Consider the following 23,058-nt stretch of genomic DNA (forward strand, 5'->3'; position numbering starts at 1 on the left):
AGTTTTCGCTGTAACTAGAGCTAAATCTTAATTTCTGATCTGGTGATCCAAGGTCATAAGACCTATCCCCACAAATATTCCACTGGAGCCCTTTGAAAAGGATTGAAAAACAGATACAAGGAATATAGCAAAAATAACATAAAAACAAAACCTAACAAAAATTATATGATTTTCTTTTAAGCTTTGCATTCTATAATAAAAATATAAAGAGGAGATCCATAAAATACAGACTGTTATTGATTGTATTTTTAATCATTTTTCCCAGTTTTTATAACATGCTTACAGCATTTCCTTTATACAAATTTAATTTTAATTTGAAAAATGTAGTCCAGAGTAGGATAGCTTCATGATGTACTTCTTTCAGGTGCTTAAATACACCAATTCCATTGCCATAAAATTTACTCTTTACCTTAAATCTAACACACACCAAGACTACTGGGGCTTTTCTGTACTTGGAAATACACACTTTACTGAAGGGGACAGTGATGCCTACTATCCAGGTTTTACTTGTTTCAGGTGTCCAGAAGCTAGCTAAAGCAACCATGTTTTGACTTCCTCATCAGCTTCAACACTGTTGAAAGTGGCTAAGTGTCATACATATACCTAAACTTGAAATACCACCTTAGTCACTGTTTTACACTATGACCACAGTAACTTTTTTAAAAAAGATATTTATGTATGTGAGTACACTGTTGCTGTCTTCAGACACACCAGAAGAAGGCAATGGATCCCATTACAGATGGTTGTGAGCAACCATATGAGTGCTGGGAATTGAACTCAGGACCTCTCAAAGAGCAGTCAGTGCTTTTAACTGCTGAGCCATCTCTCCAGCCGAGTAACTCTTATACAAGAAAGTATTTAACAGAAGGCTTGCTTACAGTTTCAGAGGGTTAGTCCATTATCATCATGGTGGGGAACATGGCAGCATACAGGCAGGTACTGCAGCAATAACTGAGAGCTACGAACTGATCCACAGGAAAAAAGCCTAGGCCTAGCATGTGTTTTTGAAACCTCAAAGCCCACCTCCAGTGAAATACTTCCTTCAAAAAGGTCACACCTCCTAATCCTAATCATGGCACTCCCTGGTGACTGAATATGTGAGCCTATGAGGATCCACTGTTGTTCAAACCACCACTCATATACACCCTTTCCTAAACTGCTCAAGACACTTTCAGCAAAACCCATAATACTTTTGGCAAACGTACTGTTACTTCATGGTCATCACAAATCATTATATAAATTTTCATGTGTAAGTACACTGTCTAGGGTTGGTATATAAGATAGTGGTAGAATGTTCACCTAGCATACACAAGGCCCTGGGTTTGATAGTTTCTGAAATCTGACTCTTCCTATCCATCACTATTACCTCTGCTCTTCAAAAAGAATCTGAAAACTCACTTATGTTAATATAAAAGCAACTGTGACAATATGTGGTCTCCTTGCAAGAATATTCACATTATATTAGTGTCCTAAACCTTAAAGGTGCTTCAAAAGCCAAACGTTTTTTAAATTTTGTTTATATATATGAGCACACTGTAGCTGTCTTCAGACACACCAGAAGAGGACATCAGATCCCATTACAGACGGTTGTGAGCAATCATGTGATTGCTGGGATTTAAACTCAGAACCTCTGGAAGAGCAGTCAGTGTTCTTAGCCACTGAGACATCTCTCCAGCCCCAAAAGCCAAACATTTTAAAGTCACATGGGAAGTATATATATACATGTGTCTTTATTAAAAAATCCAACACACACACAAAAACTAAATTTTGTCTCTATGTAACCAAGTTTCTGAGTATTGTATTTGTATCTGTGTTATTTAGACTCAGAGGCATCACTTAACACTGCATTATGGCAATGGTGCCATAAAGTACAAGGCAACTGCTGTTTTTTCCCTTAAGAATGCTCTCCAGAGTCTGTATCAGATGAGGTTCTAGAACTAGAAGGGGAAATGGACCAACATCCCCAACCCAGCTGTCTCCAGCTGATTGCCACTAGCAGGTAACAATTAGTTTTCTCTAGGGGAACCTCACTAGGGAACCCAACCACTCCTAAGGGTAGGATGAGCATCCCAGCAGTAGATGGCCAACATAAAGTGAACTTAATGGCATCCTTGGAGGTTCTTTGGTTTGATAATGTTAGGTCAGAGCTTTTTTAAGACTTTATTATTTAACCTTCTAAGTCCCTTGCATAAATATTATGGCTTCTAGTTTTATGTTGTTATGAGATCCCTGTGTGTGTAGATGGGTGTGTCTCTATGTTTCTTGTACTTTCTCTTTGGCTCTTTTTCTTGTTTGGCTTTTTTGTACTATTGATTTATTTTTGTTTTATCTTATTTTTTATTATCATTCTTTAGATGCCTATTTGTTTTCAAAGGAAAGACAGGAGTGGATCAGATGGAAGGGTACTGAAGAACTGGGAGGCATATGGGTTTGGGAAACTATAATCAGAATACTGTATGGAAAAAAATGTGTTTTTAATTAAAAAAAAAAAAGGAATGTACTCTCAAGAGAACAGTCCAAGAATAAGGTAATTTTGAAATCCTGGATCTAGAGGTATAGCTTGAAAATAATGAAATGTACCATGAAGTGACATACCTCACCTTCTGACTATGTAACTTTATGTTCCTCAACTAACAGAAGTAATTCAATTACATACCACCATTAAATCTGTTGTCTCTCACTGAAGAATGAAGAATAACCATGCACCATGAAACAGAAGTCTTAAATGCAAACAGAACAGGTATTTAAGCCTTTACTTCTGGCTTCAGATAATAAATCTAACCTTCAAAAAGGAAGCAAGAGGCTAGCCAGAGGTGCGATTTTGTAAAAACAAACTTGATTTAGAACAGAAACTAAAACCTTATAAAACATAACTTCTATTTTTTTTAAGATTTATTTATTATATATGAGTACACTGTCACTGTCTTCAGACACACCAGAAGAGGGCATCAGATCCCATTACAGATGGTTGTGAGCCACCATGTGGTTGCTGGGAATTGAACTCAGGACCTCTGGAAGAGCAGTCAGTGCTCTTAACCACTGAGCCATCTCTCCAGCTCCAAAACATAACTTTATAAAATTACAAAATTCTGTTTACTAGGAAGACAAAAAAAATGTAACCAATCTGAACTCACAGTGGAAACACCATGCTTGTATTTAGAAACAGTCTTCAACTTTTAGAAACAAGTACTGAAAGCCAGGCAGCAGCGATGCACACCTTCAGTCCCAGCACTCAAAGAAGCAGGAGGCAGATCTCTGTAAGTTCAAGGCCAGCCTGTTCCAACACAGTCAGGGCTACCCAAAAGAAACCCTGCCTCAAATAAAAAAAAAAAAAAAAAAAGCTGAATTATTTCTAGATAATGTCTAGGAGTTGCTTTCCAATGATGCATGTGACAGAAGCCAGTGGGTCAACACAGAATGTCCAACACACAGGGGCTCATTATGTGTTCTTCTTTGCTTTGTTGAGACAAAGGTCTCACTATAAAGCTGAGACCCATCTGGAACTCCTACTGTAGCCTAAGCTGGTCTCAAACTCATGTTTTTCCAGCTTTGGTCTCCCAGGTACCCTGGATTACAACAGGCATGTACCACTATGCCAAGGGTATTATACTCTTTATGAACTATGCTGACATTTTCTTTACATAAAACATGCACATAAAAGATATCTCTAAAATTTAGAAAAAGGACTCAGTACACAGAGTGGATAAGAACATTTGCTGTACGTCCTGATGGCAAGAAAATGATAACATTAGCTATTCCTTAGGGTAGGAGGGACAGATGGATATTATAGACCTATGGCAAATTATATATATAATTTAGTGACTATGGAAAAAAGACATTTGTTGTAAATATACATAAAACTCTTTATAAATATGCAGTAAAGCATAAAAAATATTACTAGCAAATTAAATAAATGCAATCATGATTTTACTCCTTTTTTAAACTGTATAGGCATTTAATGACTGTTCTCAAAAAGACAAAATATTTTTTAAAGATCAAGATAATCAGAACTGGACAGTGGCAGTACATGCCTTTAATCTGAGAGAGGCAGAGGAAGGCAGATCTCTGTCAGTTTGAGGCCAGGCAGCCTGGTCTACAGAGCAAGTTCCAGGACAGCTATAAAGAAAAGCCTTGTTTAGAGAGAATTAAAAATAAATAAATAAATAAAAATATTGGTGTCATATAACCTTAATCATATCACTTGGGGAACAGAGACAGGTGGATCTCTATCGAGTTCAAGGCCATCCTGGTCTATAGAGTAAGTTTCAAAATAGCCAGGGCTACACAGAGAAACCTGTCTCAAGAGAATTTAAAAAAAAAAAAAAAAAATCAAGATAGTGGTGGTATATTCCTTTAATTCCAGGACTTGAGAAGCAGAGGCAGACAGATGAGTTTATCCAAGTCAGCCAAGGCTACACAGTGAGACTCCATTTCAAAAAAGAAAAAATAAATAACTACAGTATTTCTGTAACAGCAAATTTTCAATCTTTACACTGTCATGTAAGATATAACAAGTATCAGGTCAACAAAATGAAAAAATACTGAAATCAGCAAAAGCAGTAATGCACTATTATAATCTGAGAACTAAGAAGGCAAAGAAAAAAAGATAAAGTTCAGAGTCAGCCTTAACTACATACCCAATTTAAGACCACGATGAGCTGTATCATTTAAAAACAAAACCAAAAAGACACCAAAAACAAGGACCAAGAAAGTAACCCAGTGGTATAAAAACAGAAATTTAACTCAGTAGCTTTCTTGATGAAATTAACAACTGACACTTCTTAAAGGGTTACATTTGTCTACATTTTTTAAAAAATATATTTATTTATTATATCTAAGTACACTTTGCTGTCTTCAGACACACCAGAGGAGGGTATCAGATCTCATTACAGATGGTCGTGAGCCACCATGTGGTTGCTGGGATTTGAACTTAGGGCCTCTGGAAGAGCAGTCAGTGCTCTTAACCACTGAGCCATCTCTCCAGCCCCTACATTTGTCTACTTTTTAAAAATTACATTTTTATTCATAGGAAAAGACTATTACACATGCCACAGAAGGCAAACAGAAGTCAGAAAGAAACTTACAGGTCACCATGTAGACTTCAGAGATCAAAATCAACTCATTAGGCTTAGCTGCAAGCATCTTTACCTCCTGAGCCATCTTGCTAGCCCTGAACTTATCCATTTTAAGTATCATAGCCATGGGTCACTTATGCTTATGAAATATGTAAGGCTACTCTCAATATAGCTAACACTCCCAACAGTAACATCACCCCATAAGCAACTTATCTAAAACTTTATTTTATCCTCATTCTGAAAACTGACAGTATTTGGCTTTTTTCTTTTTCTGTTATTTTATATCAGCTACAATTTCTAGATTCAGATTAAAGCTAACAGAAGTGGCAGTAGGAGACAGAAACACCTTAACCAAGAAGGTGAGGAGAACCTAAAAGGGGCCAACAAGACCTCACATGGTCCCAGACAACTGCTCACTAACCAGTGCTGTAGTCAAGCTTCACGTCTGCAGCTACTTTCCTTTATTATCGGGAAATTCATAAGCAAATTGTTTTTCTTTTTGTGTGTGTAAGTCCCGAACATAAATATTATATAAGTGAAATGCATAAAAACTGGAGTACAATTAACTAATTGGCATAAACACAAAAGAAAATTACATGTAATTCTGTCAGTTTTGTTACAGTAAATCCACAGTGACTACAAACTTACTAAGGGATTTTGGTGTTGAGATCTGAATGCACCAATCTGTAGTTTGGTTATGTGTATTCATTTTCTCCCTCTATGTAGATTACAAATAGAAGTACAAGAAGTGGAGTCTAAGGATGGCTTCCAGCCACTGGAACGAAACCACGACCTCTGTTTACCAGTACCTTGGATTTCAAGTGCAAAAGATTTACCCTTTCCATGACAACTGGAACACTGCCTGCTTTGTCATCCTGCTTCTGTTCATATTTACTGTGGTGTCCTTGGTTGTGCTGGCTTTCCTTTATGAGGTGCTTGACTGCTGCTGCTGTGCAAAGAACAAAACTGTGAAGGACTTGAAAAGCGAGCCAAATCCTCTCAGAAGTATGATGGACAACATCAGAAAACGTGACAGTGAGGTGGTCTAGCTATCTATCACAAAAGATAAACAAAAGCTTTAAAAACAGCCTTCTGCCTCTTCTGGGGGGTAAAAAAAAAAAAAAAAAAATCAAGCTTTCCTGAGGCCAACTTTTATTACAAAATTGATCTGACTTTGAATGGCTAAAGATTTTGAGCAGAAAACATGTGAAGTGTACACTCTCATGTATGTATCATTAAACATGCAGTTCCTAATGTGAACTTGCCAGTCTACTTAATACAGCACCTCAAACACGAGATGAACACCCCAGCATCCATTACTGGAACACAGTACAGCAGTTTCCAGGCCAACTACAAAAAAATAAGCACAGCTAACTGCAAATAAGTAATCTGTGCAAGGTCACACAGATTTAAAGTAGTATTTAGGGAGCAAAATCCTACTTAAAATGTGCCTCTAAACCATAAATAAACATGTCCATATAGAATCCCTTTGTTATAGTAGAGGAAAGGATAGACAGTCTTGATATACAGCCCAGGCTAACCTCAATCTTGCAGCAGCCATACTGCCCCAGCCTCCAAAGCGACGGGATTACAGGCATGCAGCACCATGGCACAAAGTCCCTGTTTATTTAAAATCCAGTACTTTAAAGCTGACTGAAGATGATATATTTTTAATGACTTGACTTTCACACAGCGTTAGTGTTAATATGAATGTATCTCACAATGATCAGGAAGGTCACCAAATATGATTCTCACAAACTGACTTACTTTTGATCTAGAAGTCTAGGGAATTTCCAAACTGAAACACACTACTACATGCTGTAGACTACATTTCTTGAAAGTATTCTTTTTTACTCACTCTATCAAGATCTAAAGACACTCAATGCACAAAAAAAAACTGCTAAGAAAAGTGAAAAGCTTTTGTTAGAGCTGACAGTTTTGGGAGCTTGGGTTTGGTTTGGGATTTATTTTATTTTTTGTCTTTGTTTTATCAGACAGGGTTTCTCTGTGTAGCCTTGGCTGTTCTAGAACTCACTATGTAGACCAGGCTGGCCTCAAACTCACTGAGACCCACCTTCCTCTGCCTCCCAAGTGCTGGGATTAAAGGCATGCTCCACCATTACCCAGCAAGACTGATATTTTTGTATATTTTTATGTATATGAATATTTTGTTGCATGTACAGAAGAGGACTTTGGATCCTATGGACTACAAGTGCTTGCAAGCCTCCATGTGGGGCTTGGAATTAAATTTCCAACCTCTAGAAGAGAAAGTCAGTACTCTGAGCCAGCTCTCCAGTTCCCTGGGATTTGAGGCTATTTTATTTTGCTTATTTTGAGGTACAGCCCAAGCTGGTCTCCACTCCCCAAGTATTGGAATTACAGGTTTACACTACCATACCTATCTCTAATAAAACTATTAAGGACATTGAACACCTATTAAGAACTGTGGCCATCTGGGAGTTAAAAGATAACTCATAGGTAAAGAACTTGTCATGTTATGAGGATCTAAATTCAGACCCCCAGAACCCTCAGAAAGACAGTTGTCAAGACTATAAGCCAGCACCCATAGAAAAGACAAGATAACGTCTTCCAGTTTATGGGCCAGGTAACTAGGGAACACATCAACAAGAAGAGACCCTGTTTCAAGATAGACGTAAAGGACAGACACCTACAGTTGTCTTCTGGCCTCTACTTTGCATGTTACAAGTGTATGTACACATTTATAAAAAAAGAATGTAGTAGTTTTAGGCCAGATGTGGTGGCACATGCTTGTAATCCCAACACGCATAAAGCAGAGGCAGGAAGACTGCTGCCACAAGACCAAATTCATCCAGACCCTGCCTCAAAAGGGAGAGGTGAAGGGAGGGAGGGAGTGAAGGAAAAGAGAGAAAAAAAGAATTAGAAATTCTCTCTCTCTAATGTTTTTCAAGACAGTTTCTTTGTACAAATCTGGCTAGTCTCAAACTCACAGAGATCTGCCCAGCCTCTGCCTCCCAAGTACCGGAATTAAAGGTGTGCACCACTATCACCCAGTTTTCTTTTGTTTTTAATTTATGCATATGAATGTTTCACCTGTGTTTACGTGCACTATAAGGGTGTGTACCTACTGCCCACATAGGCCAGAAGAGGGCATCAGATGCCCTAAAACTGGAGTTGGAGACCTAAACTTCCATGAGGGTGCAAGGTAGAGAGCCCAGAACAGCAAGTGCTCTTAACTGCTCAACCATTGCTACATCCCATTTTACTCCTTGTTACCCTAATGGTCACGCAGATGATGCATTTTAAATTTGTAATATTGTTTTACTATCAACTGAGGAAATCTAAAAAAAAAAAAAAAAAAAATTACATTACCTTTAGGCCATAAACAACAGCTACAAATTTATCCCAGGAAATTATCTCAGAATAAATAATCTATACATGTCTGAAAAAAAAATGTCATGATGAAATCCACTATTTTATATGCAATATTTTAAAACTACATTAGAAGCTGGAAAGATGGCTCAGTGGTTAAAAATACCTGCTGCTCTCTAAAAGAGCCAGGTCAATCTCCAACACCATGTGGCAGCTCTTTGTCCTTATCCGACCATCCTGGGCCATGAGTCTTCCAGTGTATCCAGTCTGTATATACTACCCTTGTGTTAGTTATGAAGTAATCGTCTAGGTTGTCAGATCCACTACCAAGGAATTGCAGTTTTTGTGTTCAAGCAACCCTTCTCTAGTGGCCTAAAGCTCCGCAGTTATTATATAGTATCTGAAGAGTACAGTACAGTAAGATATTCCAAGAGAAACCACATCCACTTAAGTTTTAATACAATAATTCTTAGTGGTTCTACTTTGATATTAGTTATTTTGATTCTTTTATTGTATCCAATTTACAAGTTAAACTGTATAAAAATGTGCATATGAAAACCAAAATGCATACAGAGCTCAGTACTACTCAGTTTCAGACATCTAGACTCTTGGAAAGTACTGCCAAGAATAAGGGGATTATATAATATAGAATACAACTTTTAGGCTGATGCCGTAAAAAAAGCTGTATTTTTGTTTAGTTGTCTTTACAATGACACTGATTCATTTTTTATTTATAATTAGCAGCTTATATGCAAAAATATAAAATATTTTGGGGATTAAAAATACATACTGTACCCAAAGAGCTCTGGAAACTCCCTGCTATTCCATGTGTTATAGGTAAAATAGGAATACATACAAGCATATATACTAACATTATGTCCTAAGATCACAGTTGCATATTCATTTCTAAAGTATCTGTCTCCTATTATTAACTTGCTCTATCATAAAAATTTTTTTAAAAATTATATTCCCTGTAGAAAACTATGAGAAACTAACAAACAAACCAGAGCTGGGCATGAATATGCCCTGTAACCCCAGCACTTGGAAGGCTGAGACAGAAAGACCATTATTAGTTCAAGACCAACCAGGGCTACAGAGAGGCCAACCTGGACTACACAGTAAGACTGTCTCTTAATAAAATAAAATAAACAAAGCTAGAGAGATAGCTCAGCAGTTAAGAGCACTGGCTGCTCTTCCAGAGAGCCCAGGCCCAATTCCCAGAATCCATATGATAACTCAGAACTGTCTGTAACTCCAGTTCCAGGGAATCCAATACCCTTCTAGACACACACTTATATATGCACACAAAACACCAAATAAATCATTACAATAATTTTTTAAAATGCTGAATATGATGGAACTGTTGAATCCTCTGTTGAAATTATTTATGCCACCACACCTAGGTTATATAATGCAAGGGATCAAATTCAGAACATCATACATGTTAGGCAAGCACTCCACAAACAGATATCTTGTCCAAAAGCTGTGAAAAATGTCTAATAGATAAGAGATCAAAAAAGTTCTGGCATGTAGGATCAGTGTAAAAAAGAAAACACACACATACACATACAAAAACAATATTATGGGGCAAAAAAGATAGCTCGGTAGTTTTTGCTCTTCTTGCAGAAGTCCTAAGCTTGGGTTCCAGTACCCACAATGGCTCACAGTCATCTCTAATTCAATTCCAGGAGCTTCAACATTCTCTTCTGGTCTCTGAACCAAGCACACATGAAGTACACATACACACGTGCAAGTAAATATTCACAAAAATAAGAACCTAAAAAATAAAAATAAAGATAAAAACACAACAAAACTCATAACTCATGTTTGTAACCCCAGCATCAGAGGATGGGACAGAATTAACATGAGTTTGATGTCAATGTGGACAATACAATGAACTACAAATCAGCCTGTAATACAAGAGACTGTCTCAAAAAAAATAAATAAATAAAAACACACAATGATACTCCCACAACAATACTCATCCACTAAGAACTATAAACAAAAAGACAATAAAGAAATAAGTATTGGTAAGGATGAAAAATAACTAGACCTTCCTTCATCACTGATGAAAAGGTAAAACAATCTACTTATTGTGATGGCTAATTTTGATTGTCAACTTGACACATTTGGTAAGAGGGACCCTTAAAGAACTGCCTCCATCAAGACTGGCTTTGTGCACAGAACATCTGTGGGGCACCATCTTGCGTGGTAACTAATGTGAGAGTGCAAACTCTCTCACTGATGTGGAGAATGACATCCCTGAGCTAGTGTTCCTGAGTTGTACATGAAGGCTGTCTAAGGTTAAAGAGATGACTTAGTGGTAAAGAACGCGGGCTGTTCTTCCAAAAGACAGTTCAATACCCAGTGACCAATGGTAGCTCATAACACTGTAACTCCAGCTCCAGGTAATCCAATTAGTTATTTTGTCCTCCATGGGCACCAGGCATGCATACAGACAAAACACCCACATGTGTGAATCCTGAAGGAGAACCGAAGGAGGAGGAGGAACAGAAGGAGGAGGAGTCATCGTCTGGCACAGAAAAGCAGGCCAGTAGGCAGCACCATATCCAGTGGTCTCTGCTTCAGTTTCTGCCTCAGCATCCCTCATGATGGCTGTAAGCCAAACAAATCTTTTCTTCCCCAACATACTTCTGGTCTGTGTTTTTTAGCAATCAACAAAAAGACCAATCCACAACAGTCATTTTGATACTGTCTTTAAAAGCTAAAAATAAATTTACATTATCCAGAAATTGCAGTCTAAATCTCTAGGCAGGAGAATTATTGCATTTGAAACTATACTGACCCATCTAGCGTATTCCAAGCCACCCTTGGCTACTGACTTAGTCAGGGTTTCTATTCCTGCACAAACATCATGACCAAGAAGCAAGTTGGGGAGGAAGAGGTTTATTCAGCTTACACTTCCATATCACTGTTCATCACCAGAGGAAGTCAGGATTGGAACTCAAACAGGTCAGGAAGCAGGAGTTGATGCAGAAGCCATGGAGGGATGTTACTTACTGGCTTGCTTCCCCTGGCTTGCTCAACCTGATTTCTTATAGAACCCAGGTCCACCAGCCCAGGGATGGCACCACCCACAATGGGCTGGGCCCTCCCCTCCTTGATCACTAGTTGAGAAAATGCCTTACAGCTGGATCTCATGGAGGAATTTCCTCAACTGAGGCTCCTTTCTCTGTGATAACTCCAGCTTGTGTCAAGTTGACACAAAACCAGTCAGTACAGCTACACAGCAAGATTCTATGTATTCAAACTCCATCAACTAATAAGCAAACTGTGATTTATCAACACAATGGCAATAAAGTACTGATTCACCCAATAACATGGATAAAAATGAAAAAACATTAAGTAAAAGAAGTCACATAGAAAAGAGCACTCTGTAAACAAGTCTCTTTATAGCAATTGTCTAGAAAAGGCAAATATATACACAGTAGATTGTTGGTTATCTGGGGCTGGGATCAGAAATCACTGCAAATGAACACATATCAGGCCACTGAATGATAGTGGAAATGTTCTAAATGGGAATAATAGTTGTACCATATGTTTAAAACGTAAATAGCACATTATATAACCCAACCCTTAACAAAGCATAGGGTTTCAGCTTTGTTTTTAAAAATTTTTCTCCCTAGTAAGTGGTATACACTTTTCTCCCCTTTCATTTCATTTTATAGATGTTTTGCCAGCATGTGTGTCCATGGAGAACGGGACACACAGGTAGTTGCAAGCTGCCATGTAGGTTCTGGGAACATACTATAGGATCAAATTCATCTTTTGTATTCAACCAAGAATCTGAAACTCATTAAAAATATTCAAGTTGCTTGGTGTGACAGCACAGGTCCTTAGCCTCAGCTCTCAAGAGGCAAGTGAAGCCAACTCTATGGCATAGTCTTGTCTACACAGAAAGTTCCAGAACAGCCAGGGCTGCAAAGAGTCCATATCTCAAAACAAAACAAAAAACTGAACTTGCTATTACTAGTTCCCTGCAAAATAATAACAATCAATCCCAAAACAGTTCTCCTCACCTGAATTTTGTTTAGAGCCTGATGATCCCCCATGTTCAACTTTTGCCTTCTTCTTCTTGGATGAGGAGGGTAACTCAGAAGGCACAGCGCGTTTTTCTACCACAGGAGTGGAAAGAGCTCTTTTTTTGAACAGCTCTCGATCTCTCAATAGGCTTGGATCCATAATGCTACAAAACAAACACAAACCTTTCATATAAATTCAGACCACTCAAACCTGCGTGCTAAGTCTACAGTCCTTGGCAAATTAGTCCCCACAAAGTATAGTGTTACTGTTCTAAAGAGCAGGTGCACATTAAGTGACATGGTCATGGCTGGAGCAGTGGGACACAAGGACTTCTACAACTATCTCATGAGCAAGCCCTTTGGGGAGCCAGCTGCCAACTAAGGTCTCCCTACTTCTGCCATCAATGACATTCAGTAGTGTCCAGAGATTATCAATGGGTGAATGGCCTTCATCCTCCGTTGCTAACTTCGACATTCCTGAGATTAGTCTACTGGGTACAACCTGGAATCTCCATGTTACCTAACAAATGAAGTAAAGCAGCTCCTTCAGGGAGGACAGTTTATCTACTGTTCAATGAATGGGGAATATCTTCATTAGCATTTCAAGAACCAGCTCTTGAAAGGAACAAAGCCCCAGCCACTTTGCCAAGTCACAGATCAGACTTGATGAGGGGAAGATGTGCTATGTTTAATAACTATGCCAACTTTACAGACCAGACAGGAAACCTTAAACTGCTGCCCTATCAGTGGGAACAGCTTCCTTCAAGAGCAGTCCAAAATGTACAACTAATAATTTTGAATGATGGTTTTATCTCCAGTAATATGTAGGAATGTGTATACATCTGTTGGGTTTTATGTAATAAAAATCAAAAAGAAAAAAATTTTGTTAACTGTAAGGACTTAAGTATTCAAAATCCTTGACATTTCTTTAATGACAATGGTATATCCTTCAGTTAGTCATATACCAACACATGATTTCCTGTGGCAAAAAGTTTCAGTGTTTTCCAGTGTGTAGATTCAGATTTGTAACTGAATGGCAACAAATGACTTAATACTTTTACAAAATACATATACATACATACACAGACAAAAAGAAACAGAGACAGACATAGACAGAGAAATAGGTAAATTATCCTCCCCCCCTTGCTAGCTCTAATTGAGGATATAGTTCAGTTGATAGAGCACTTGCCTTGTTTCCTGGGCCCCTGGGTTAAATCCCCAACACCATAATCGTACACACAAATTTTAATTACAAACCTAGCTCATACTTGAAGCTCATATTATATACTATGTACCAGTGCTCTAGAAACAAGATCTGGGCAGAAGTTAGAGAGCAAATTTAGGCTCAGTGAAAAAGGAAGGGGAAAGAGAAGGGGGAGGGGAAGGGGAAGGGAAGAGGAAGGGGATGGGGTGGGGAAAGGAAAAAGGGAAGAGGAAAAAGGGAAAATGGATGGGGAAGGGAAGGGGAGGGGAAAGGGGAGAGGGAAGGGAAGGGGAAAGAGTAATGGGAAGGGAAAAGGAAAGGAAAAAGGGAAGAGGGGGATCAGAACTGCTATAAATAATATGGTGTATTTTAAAAACCAATGTTCTCTTTTTAACTAAGAAAGCTGGATTAAGGTATTAAAAATGTCTACAAAATGGGCTGGAGAGATGGCTCAGCAGTTAAAAGCACTGACTGCTCTTCCAGAGGTCCTGAGTTCAATTCCCAGCAACCACATGGTGGCTCACAACCATCTGTAATAAGATCTGATGCCCTCTTCTGGTGTGTCTGAAAATAGCTACAGTGTACTTATATATAATAAATCTTTTGGAAAAAAATGTCTACAAAAGCTGAGCATAGTAATGCACACCTTTAATCTCAACATTCTGGAAGCAGAAGCAAGCAGATTTCTGTGAGTTCAAGGAAAGTATAGTCTACATACAGAGTTCTAGAACAGCCAGGACTACATATAAAGACACTGGGGGGGGGGGGGGGGGAGTAAACAGAAAATCCCTGATTTAGGAGGTAGAACAAAATGATCACTTCCCCCTTCCCAGTTATAAAGCTCTACAATTTTAAGCAATCTCACAACCAGAACACAAGAACCACCAGTTGAATCACCAAGATTCTTACAAATATTTTCTCAATTCTTCCTAGCACCCTGCAGGGGGTTTCAGAAAGGCTCATGTTTGCCCCTGTAAATGGATTTCACACTATTAAGACTAATGTTCCGTCAGGGGGGAAAGACCCCTCTACAGAGGCTTCCTTTCCTATACCTGATAACCCTTTCACACACTGAAAATATTTTAAGCTGAAAAATGCATTTAATACATCTTTTGTACTGGACATAAATGCCTAGCAACCTGGTACACAATGGAGTATCAACTGTGCCTTTGTGATATCAACTGGGAGCTCACTGCAGCTGCCTAGTGGCATTAAAGTACAGCCTAAGTCACCAGCCTAGCAAAACATACCTCAAGTTCAGTTTTTACTAAGTATTGCTTCCACGTCTTCAGGGAAGCTGAAGCATCCTAACCTGTTCCACACACACTGAGTTCCTTGATTAAAAAAACAAAACACAAACAAACAAAAACCAGAAAGATGGGAAGAGATGGCTCAGCAGTTAAGGGCACTGACTGCTCTTCCAGAGGTCCTGAGTTCAATTCCCAGCAACCACATGGTGGCTCACAACCATCTGTAATGGGATCTGATGCCCTCTTCAGGTGTGTCTGAAATCAGCTACACTGTACACATATACATAAAATAAATAAATCTTTAAAAAAAAAAAAAAATATATATATATATATATATATATATTCCTAAGGAAAACTCAGTATGAACTTCATGTAAGAAGAGTTGAAGAGTCCCTGGTCTAAAACACCTGCTTCTCCCAGTTTCAATTCCTAACATCTGAGCAATAATCTTCACAACTGCTCTAAATTCAATTTTCTTCCTAGGTCTGGGAAAAGTGGGCACTGTCTCACTGGCTCAACTGTAAAAGTGAGGGAGTATTTATGAAAGATTTCTTTCAAGAGTAATTGTTATTTTGGTTGTATTAGGTAAGGAATTAACATTATTAATACACAAGTGAGGAAGGTATGAGGAGGAGGGAAACCATGAAAACAATTAGAAAAATCTCACAACTGGGAAGACTGAAAAAACAGGTAGCTTGCAACTCCTGAAACAGAAACATTTCTATTTTACTTCATACGGTCAGATGACTAACTTGGACTTTAAAGACTTTAAGACAGATCAAACCTGTACAATTTACAAAGAATTTAATTACTTAATGCCCACAACTCTCAATGACATCAGTGCTATCGCTAATTTTAATAACTAAAACATGAATAAGAGCGGCACAAGTAAGGTCACAGCTCCAAGTCAAGTGTCCCAAACCCTGGAATCCTAGCAAAGCTCTCTAAAATAAAGAGACCTCTATATGATAACAACAAAGGCACCCAGAGCAAGCGGTTTACTCGCCGGTGTTTCAACTAACTTTTCCTCCTTTTGCGACATCTGTATTGCACGGCACATCTTAAGACTATATACCCTGTGTGGTAGAGAAACTATATACCATGTCCACTTTACATGATTTTGGTCAATCAAAAGCCCCGGACAGTATATACGACTGAGAGTTGGTACGTTTCACAGTGAATACATACCGGGAAACTAACATTTAAAATCTTCAGGCTCCCACTGTCCAGTTCTTTCCCACCCCAGAATCTGCAATCTCCCAGCCTGTCTACTGTCTCTGCCTTCTCGGCTCGCCCTGGCACCGGAACACACCAAGAAACCGACCACAGAGTTCGATCTGGAAAATGCCTCTCGACTTCTCAGAGAGCACACAACTCAAAAGTTAAACAGCACTTTTAAAAAGGCAAGGGAAGACGCCAGTCTGGAGGGGACGCCATGGTGTCCCCAACTCCACACAGGCTCCACTGCTAGGGGCCCCGAGGCGGCACAATCCGTTCGCCCACCGGGAATCTTCCCGCTTTCCAACCCAAAAGTTTGCCTTATGGACGTCTGGCCTAAAAGACAATGCTGGCTGGAGCTCGGCTTGGAGAACCGCTCGGCGGCGTGGCGTTCACACGCGTCCCCTCGGAAGCCGCGTCCCGCCTCAGGGCAGCGTTGTCCCGCCAGGAACTCGCTCGCCCCTTCGCCCGCACCCGCGGCCCCTACCTCAGCGCCCTCAGCCCGTGCCGCCTCCCGGCCTCCGCCTCGGCCCCACGCACGCGCGCACGCCCACCGCGGCCCCACTTCCCGCCCCTCGTCAGCGCCACCCCGCCGCCGCCGCACGCACGCCCAGCGCAGACCTGCTGAGGGGGTCGAGCCTCTGGCCGCGGAGCCAGAGCGGGCGACTCAGACCCGGCTCCGCCCTCCACTTCCTGGTGCGGCGGCTGAACGCTCCCGGCAACCACCGCGACGCCTCTCCGAAAACGCGCGTGCGTCACTGCGGGCTCCGCCCCGAGTTTCCATGACGACCGGAGAGCACTTAGAGGCTGCCTGCCACGTTAACGCTACGAGCTCTGCTTCTAGTAAAGAACGGGAAGACACTTACCTTGGTTCAAAATCAGAGCTTAGGGACCAGCTCCTTCAGCGGACTCTGGAGTCTAGCCCAACCGACGACATTACCAGTATTTTTTTCCTGTGATATTTATGAGAGGTGGGTTTTTGGTTTTTTTCTTTTTGAGACAAGGTCTCCCTGTGTTGCCCTGGTTGGCCTAGAACTTGAATTATATTCTAACCTCAAAGTTGCAAAAATCGTTCTCCCTCAGCCTCCAAGATGTGTGCTTCATGCCAAGTTTTTTGTTTTGTTTTGGGGTTTTTGTTGTTGTTGTTGTTTACTTTATCTTAAATTCCACTCACCAGCACCTTCTTTAAACAGCCTAGCAAAGTGATATCTGTGAGTTCGAGGCTAGCCTACTCTACAGAATGAGTACCAGGACAGCCAGGGCTACACAGAGAAATCCTGTCTCAGAAAACCTACACAAATAAATAAATAAAATTCTAATCTTATGAGAGTTGCAAGTGGTAGAAAAAAACCTTTTTCACTGCTCATGGGAATTAGGTCTTCATCCATACCTTCAGGCTCCCCACTGGGAAGCCCACTTGGAAAACCTCAAACCTCTACACATAGTGCCTGACTAAAGGCTTCTAGACTCATATGCCTTCGAAAACAAACGTGGCTCCAATACCCATTAGATAATGATTCTAAATGGCTGCCTAATGGCACTGTTGATCCTATTATTATAGGGAACTTTACAACTATTGCCAGTGATCTAGAAAATGGAAAGAGGTTTCCTACATTCAGTCTATTTCTTGCCTTCCCTCCAAACCCTCTGTTTTTCCTGTTCCCCAACTCAGCTCCTCCTAGCTACAAAACCTCAACCAGATGAGACTTCCACTATCCTTGACTCAAGTACTGAGCTTCCTCCTTACCACCCCTGTCTTAGTCAGGGTTTCTATCCCTGCACAAACACCATGACCAAGAAGCAAGTTGGGGAGCAGAGGGTTTATTCAGCTTACACTTCCAAAATGCTGTTTATCAGCAAAGGAAGTCAGGACAGGAACTCATACAGGGTAGGAACTTGGAGGCAGGAGTGGATGCAGAAGCCATGAAGGAATGCTACTTACTGGCTTGTTTCCCCTGGCTTGCTCAGCTTGCTTTTTTATAGAACCAGCCCAGGGATGGCACCACCCACAGTGGGCCCTCCCCTTGATCACTAACTGAGAAAATGCCTTACAGCTGAATCTCATGGAGACATTTGGAGGCATTTCCTCAAGAGAGGCTTCTTTCTCTGTGATAGCTCCAGCTTGTGTCAAGTTGACACATAAAACCAACCAGGACAACTAACCCCTTGTCAGTTTGACACACAAACACATCATTATTAAGCCTCAACCTTTATATTTTTATTAATCCCCAGGATCTAAATAACTTTAACAGTCCCACAGTCTTTCCAAATTCTTACATATTAAAATTTCAATCCCTTTAATATATCCAATCTCTTTTGAAATTAACTGTGAGTTCCACTAAAAGAATTTATTTAAGAAGAAAAAATATCATGGCACAGTCACAATCAAAATTCATTCTCTTGGTTCTGTTACTCTCTAGAATCCAGGCTAACACACCACCTTAGTCATAAGCACACATTAAACTGCATTCTGAGAAACTGAGCTTCAGTGATAGAATGAAGAGCTTCCAATGGTCCGCCACTAGATGGCGCTAGCTCGCTAAAAGAATTGGCTGACCAAATGTTCAAGACCAAAATTAAGCATAATATCGAGCAGTTGCCATTGATGCAAGAAAGAAGAAATTAGCCAGGCATCAATGTCACAGGCCTTTAATCTCAGTGTTAGGATTCAAGGATCGCTGAAGACTCCAGACTCAAGTAATATGCAAAGGCAAAGACCGTTTATTCTGCAGAAATTACTAGCATGCAGGGCTCAACCATTCACCAAAATGGTGACAACCAGAGGGGCTCAGAGGCCCCTTTTATGCAGGGTCAGAGGAATTTTCCAGAAGGCTTCCGTAACCTCTAATATGATTGGTAGCAAAGCAGTGGCAATTTTGATTGGTTACTATGTTAGTTTCATTATAATTGCTGAGACCTTAAAGAATTTCAGAAACCAGCTGTTCTGGGCTTGTTATCTTTTCTAGGTGTCCCAGGAGCTGACTCAGCTCCCGACTGATCCTCCCTGAGTCAGGGCCCTCACTGATCAATGACCAATTTTTGGCTCCTTCCGAGGAGCCCAGTATACTTCCCGGGGAAATTTTTTTTTTTTTTTTTTTTGTTCCCTATTTCTAGACCTTTCACTGGCAGGGAGAGGCAGGTAGGTGGATTTCTGTGAGTTTGAGGCCAGTCTGTTATACAGAGCAAGTTCCAGAACAGCTTAGGCTACCCAGAGAAACCATGTCTAAAACAAATAATCAAAAGAATAAGGAGTTTATCCTGGTATATCCTGGTGCACAACTTTAATCCCAGCTCTAGGGAAGCAGAGGCAGGTGAATCTCTGAGGTCTACAGAGTGAGTTCCAGGACAGCCAGGGATACACGGTGGAACCCTGTCTCAAAATAAGGAAATAAAAAAGATTGACTGAATGGATGAATAATTTTTTGATTAGTAGTTTAAGGTCTGGCATATTTCTTAAAGTAATTTGAAACATTAAAAAAATCATTCTCTGTGAATTAAGTGTGGTGCTTCATACCAGTAATTCTGATTCACAGGAGACAGAAAGGTCACCAAAAAGTGGGAAGCCAGTGTGGGCCACACAGAACTTATTTCAAGAATAGGGAGAGGGGCTTGTAAATTTGATTCAACTCTGTGATTAAAATGTACAATAAAAGGAGTCTCGCATCTTGTTCTCAAGCGATGTTTCAGAATTTATGTTGTTTTTTTTTTTTTTTTTTTGAGGAGGGGATAACCATGCTTTTGATTGAGGTCATGATTTTACATTATTACTCTAGAGAATGAGACCCACTGTATTATATATAACCATGGCTTTGATTTTCCATATTCTGGTTTGGTTGTTTTTTGTTTTTTTGTTTTTGGTTTTGTTTTTGTTTTTTGACACAGTGTATTAGTCAGGGTTCTCTAGAGTCACAGAATTTATGAGTAGTCTCCATATAGTAAGGAAATTTGTTTTTTTTATATTTATTTATTTATTATATATTAACTACACTGTAGCTGTCTTCAAACACACCAGAAGAGGCATCGGATCTCATTATGAGTGGTTGTGAGCAACCATGTGGTTGCTGGGATTTGAACTCAGGACCTCTGGAAGAGCAGTCAGTGTTCTTAAGTGCTGAGCCATTTCTCCAGTCCCGGGAATTTGTTGATGATTTACAGTCTGTAGCCCAACTCCCCAACAATGGTCAGCAGCAGCTGTGAATGCAAGTCCAGAGATCAATTGCTCAGTCCCACAAGGCAGGCAAGCTAAGAGAGGAGTCTTCCTTCTTCCAATGTCCTTATGTGGGTCTCCAGCAGAAGGTGTGCCCCAAATTAAAGGTGTGTGTACCACCTGGATCTGGGACTCAGAGCTTTCCTTGCCTTACTGTCCTGGGATTCACAGTCACTCTGCCTCAAGATCTCCATGCCAAGATCGAGGTCAGAAACTTGTATCTCTCAGCCTCAAGATCAAGATCACAAGTGAGCCTTCCAATTCTGGATTACGGTTCACTCCAGATATAGTTGACAACCAGGAACACTACACAGAGTTATGCTATGCAGCTCAGTTTAGCCATGATTTTAGGATTCTGCTGCCACTAGCTCCCAGGTGCTAGATTCCACGTACAAACCCTTCTTCTTTTTTTTTTTTTCTTTAATGAAGCTGGTGTTGGACCCAGGGCCTCAACCAGGGCCTCAACCAGACAGGTAGACACGGTCCACTCATTTTGATGTGTTTTGAGACAGGGTCTGTGGTTTGAATAGTAATGGCCCCCATAGGCTCATATTCTTGAACGCTTAGTCCTCAGTGGATGAACTATTTGGGAAGGATTAAGAGGTGTGACCTTGTTGGAGGAGGTGTGTTCCTGAGGATGGGCTTTTTAAGTTTCAAAAGTTTATGCCAGGCCCAGGCTCTCTCTTTGATGCCTATGAATCAGGATGTAGATCTATCAGCTACTGTTTCAGCACCATATCTGCCTGCTTCCTGGCATGATGAAAATGAATGAACCCCTCTGAAGCTGTAAGCAAGCCCCCAATTAAATGCTTCCTTTTATATAAAAGTTGCCTTGGTTATTTGTAGTAATTTAAATAGAAATGCCACCACAGACTCACTTGTATGAATGCTTGGTCCATAGGGAGTGGTACTATTAGGAGGTGTGGCCTTGTTGGAGCAGTGTGGCTTTGCTAGAGGAAGTGTACCACTATGGGTGGGGTGAGGGGGAGCTTTGAAGTTTTCTCTTTCCCTGCTGCCTGCCCATCAAGATGTAGAACTCTCAGCTCCCCCTGCACCATGTCTACTTGCATGCCGCCATGCTTCCCACAATGATGACAATGGACTGAATCTTTGAAACTGTAAGCCAGCCCAAATTAAATGTTGTCCTTTATAAGAATTTCCAAGGTCATGGTGTCTCTTCATAGAAAAAGAACAGTAACTAAGACAAAGTCTCTGGCCAGACTGGCCTCAAACTAATTATTCTCCTGCGTTAGCCTCCCACAAGTGTATTCCACCATGCCTGGCTTCTACTCACTTTTATACACAGCAAACTATTGCTCTAAATGGCCCTCCGCAACAGGAGAGCTTGCCTGTAGGAACACCTAGCACCTTTCCCCTCACATGTACATGTATTGTCAACAGCAACAATTTATGTTACTCATGCCTCTTTATATATCAAGGCATTGAGCTATGATTTCTGGAGCCAAAAATCCATTCCTAAATGAGAGCCTTTATCTTTGCTCGCATCGGCTGTGCTGCTGAATGCTTCTTGAACCCCAGGAGCTGGCCCAGATTAGAGGATGGGGGCAGTGAATCTCCCAGAATTAGAGATAAGGAAAAACAGACCATTGCACCTCTTGGAGAGACTTTCCAGAAACCCAAAACCTCCCTAGAGGACATTAGATGCTACTACCGGGCCAGCAAGCGTTCCTCTCTTCTGCTAACACTCATCAGACAACTGTTTCTTTACTTCCTGTGCTTCTAAGGAAGTTGTCTTGTATAGCAAGCACTCCATTTCACAAGTACGAATCAATCCCCCAAAATCAGATACTTCCTTCCTATAACTGTGAGTGTCAAGCCAGACACACTCAGAAGCACTGAATCCCATGACTGTCTTGGAGAGCCAATTTCTGAGTCTCGTAGCAAAGCTTAATATGCTATTCTCATTTCCCATCCTTCGTCAAACTGATCTTGTCCTTCTCTCTCAGAACTGCTCCTAATAGCATCTCTCTGGCAATTCCCTGGATGACTTGACTTACCCAGAATTCACACGGTAAGGGTTTGAGGATCACGGCAGGAGAGTGGTACTCCAGACTCAAATAGTATGCAAAAATAAATAAAAAAAATAATAATAATATGCAAAAAATCTGTCTATTCAGCAGAATTTCCTGCATGCAGGGGTCTCCTCATTTGGGAATGGAGATACCTAGTGGACACACAGGCCCATCTTTTATTGACAGGAGAATTCTAGGGAGGGTGTATGTTCCCTTTTACCTTGATTTGTTACATGTCTCTAGAGATCTGACTGATTCTATAATTGGCTAGGCTCTGGAGACTTCCCAGGGGGTTGCTTACTGTTGCAGCTACCTATTCTTGCTTCAGGCCGGATGACAAGGTGTCCTCCAATTGGCTGCACATGGCTGTGGTTGGCTGATTTCAGGTTCCTGGATCCTGGTTCTCATTTCTGGGAAACAAAAACTTAGGCCTAGTCTCCTGAACTGCCAGCCTGCGGCCTGTCATGAAATCAGCCTGGCTCTGGCTAACTCAGTCCTCTCAGCAGACACCACACTAGGACACTTCTGGGACCTATGTGAAAGACACTGTGTCTAGAACACACAAATTACATGTCTTCTACTTCCTGACATGTAACCCCCCCCCCCCCCATATTCCTGTTCAGCTTCTTCCTGGACACTGTGGCAAATCCAAAGTCTAAATGGGAAGGTGATTTCTC

The 23,058-nt window shown here is 40.6% G+C and overlaps 2 protein-coding genes across 3 annotated transcripts in view; one reads left to right on the forward strand and one right to left on the reverse strand.

Moving 5' to 3' along the window:
• The window catches only part of GTF2E2 (general transcription factor IIE subunit 2), a 45,367-nt gene extending 28,536 nt beyond the window's left edge, over positions 1 to 16,831 (reverse strand). The window contains exons 1-2 of one of the 2 annotated variants that reach the window (XM_080929080.1): positions 16,763 to 16,831; positions 12,467 to 12,633 (exon numbers count right to left, since the gene is read on the reverse strand). In XM_080929080.1, the coding sequence (XP_080785206.1) occupies positions 12,467 to 12,629 (163 nt within the window). In that variant the 5' untranslated portion in view covers positions 12,630 to 12,633; positions 16,763 to 16,831. Of the gene's footprint in view, positions 1 to 12,466; positions 12,634 to 16,628; positions 16,717 to 16,762 lie in introns of those variants that run through there. The other variant, XM_080929081.1, reaches the window with a different exon arrangement.
• Positions 5,837 to 6,124, forward strand: SMIM18 (small integral membrane protein 18; the record flags this gene model as incomplete). The annotated part of the gene is made up of 1 exon (XM_080929133.1): positions 5,837 to 6,124. One exon carries the CDS (start codon positions 5,837 to 5,839, stop codon positions 6,122 to 6,124), a length of 288 nt encoding a protein of 95 aa, XP_080785259.1.
• Positions 16,832 to 23,058: the final 6,227 nt, after the last annotated feature.

Source organism: Micromys minutus (assembly GCF_963924665.1).
Source record: "Micromys minutus genome assembly, chromosome: 14".
NCBI lineage: Eukaryota > Metazoa > Chordata > Mammalia > Rodentia > Muridae > Micromys > Micromys minutus.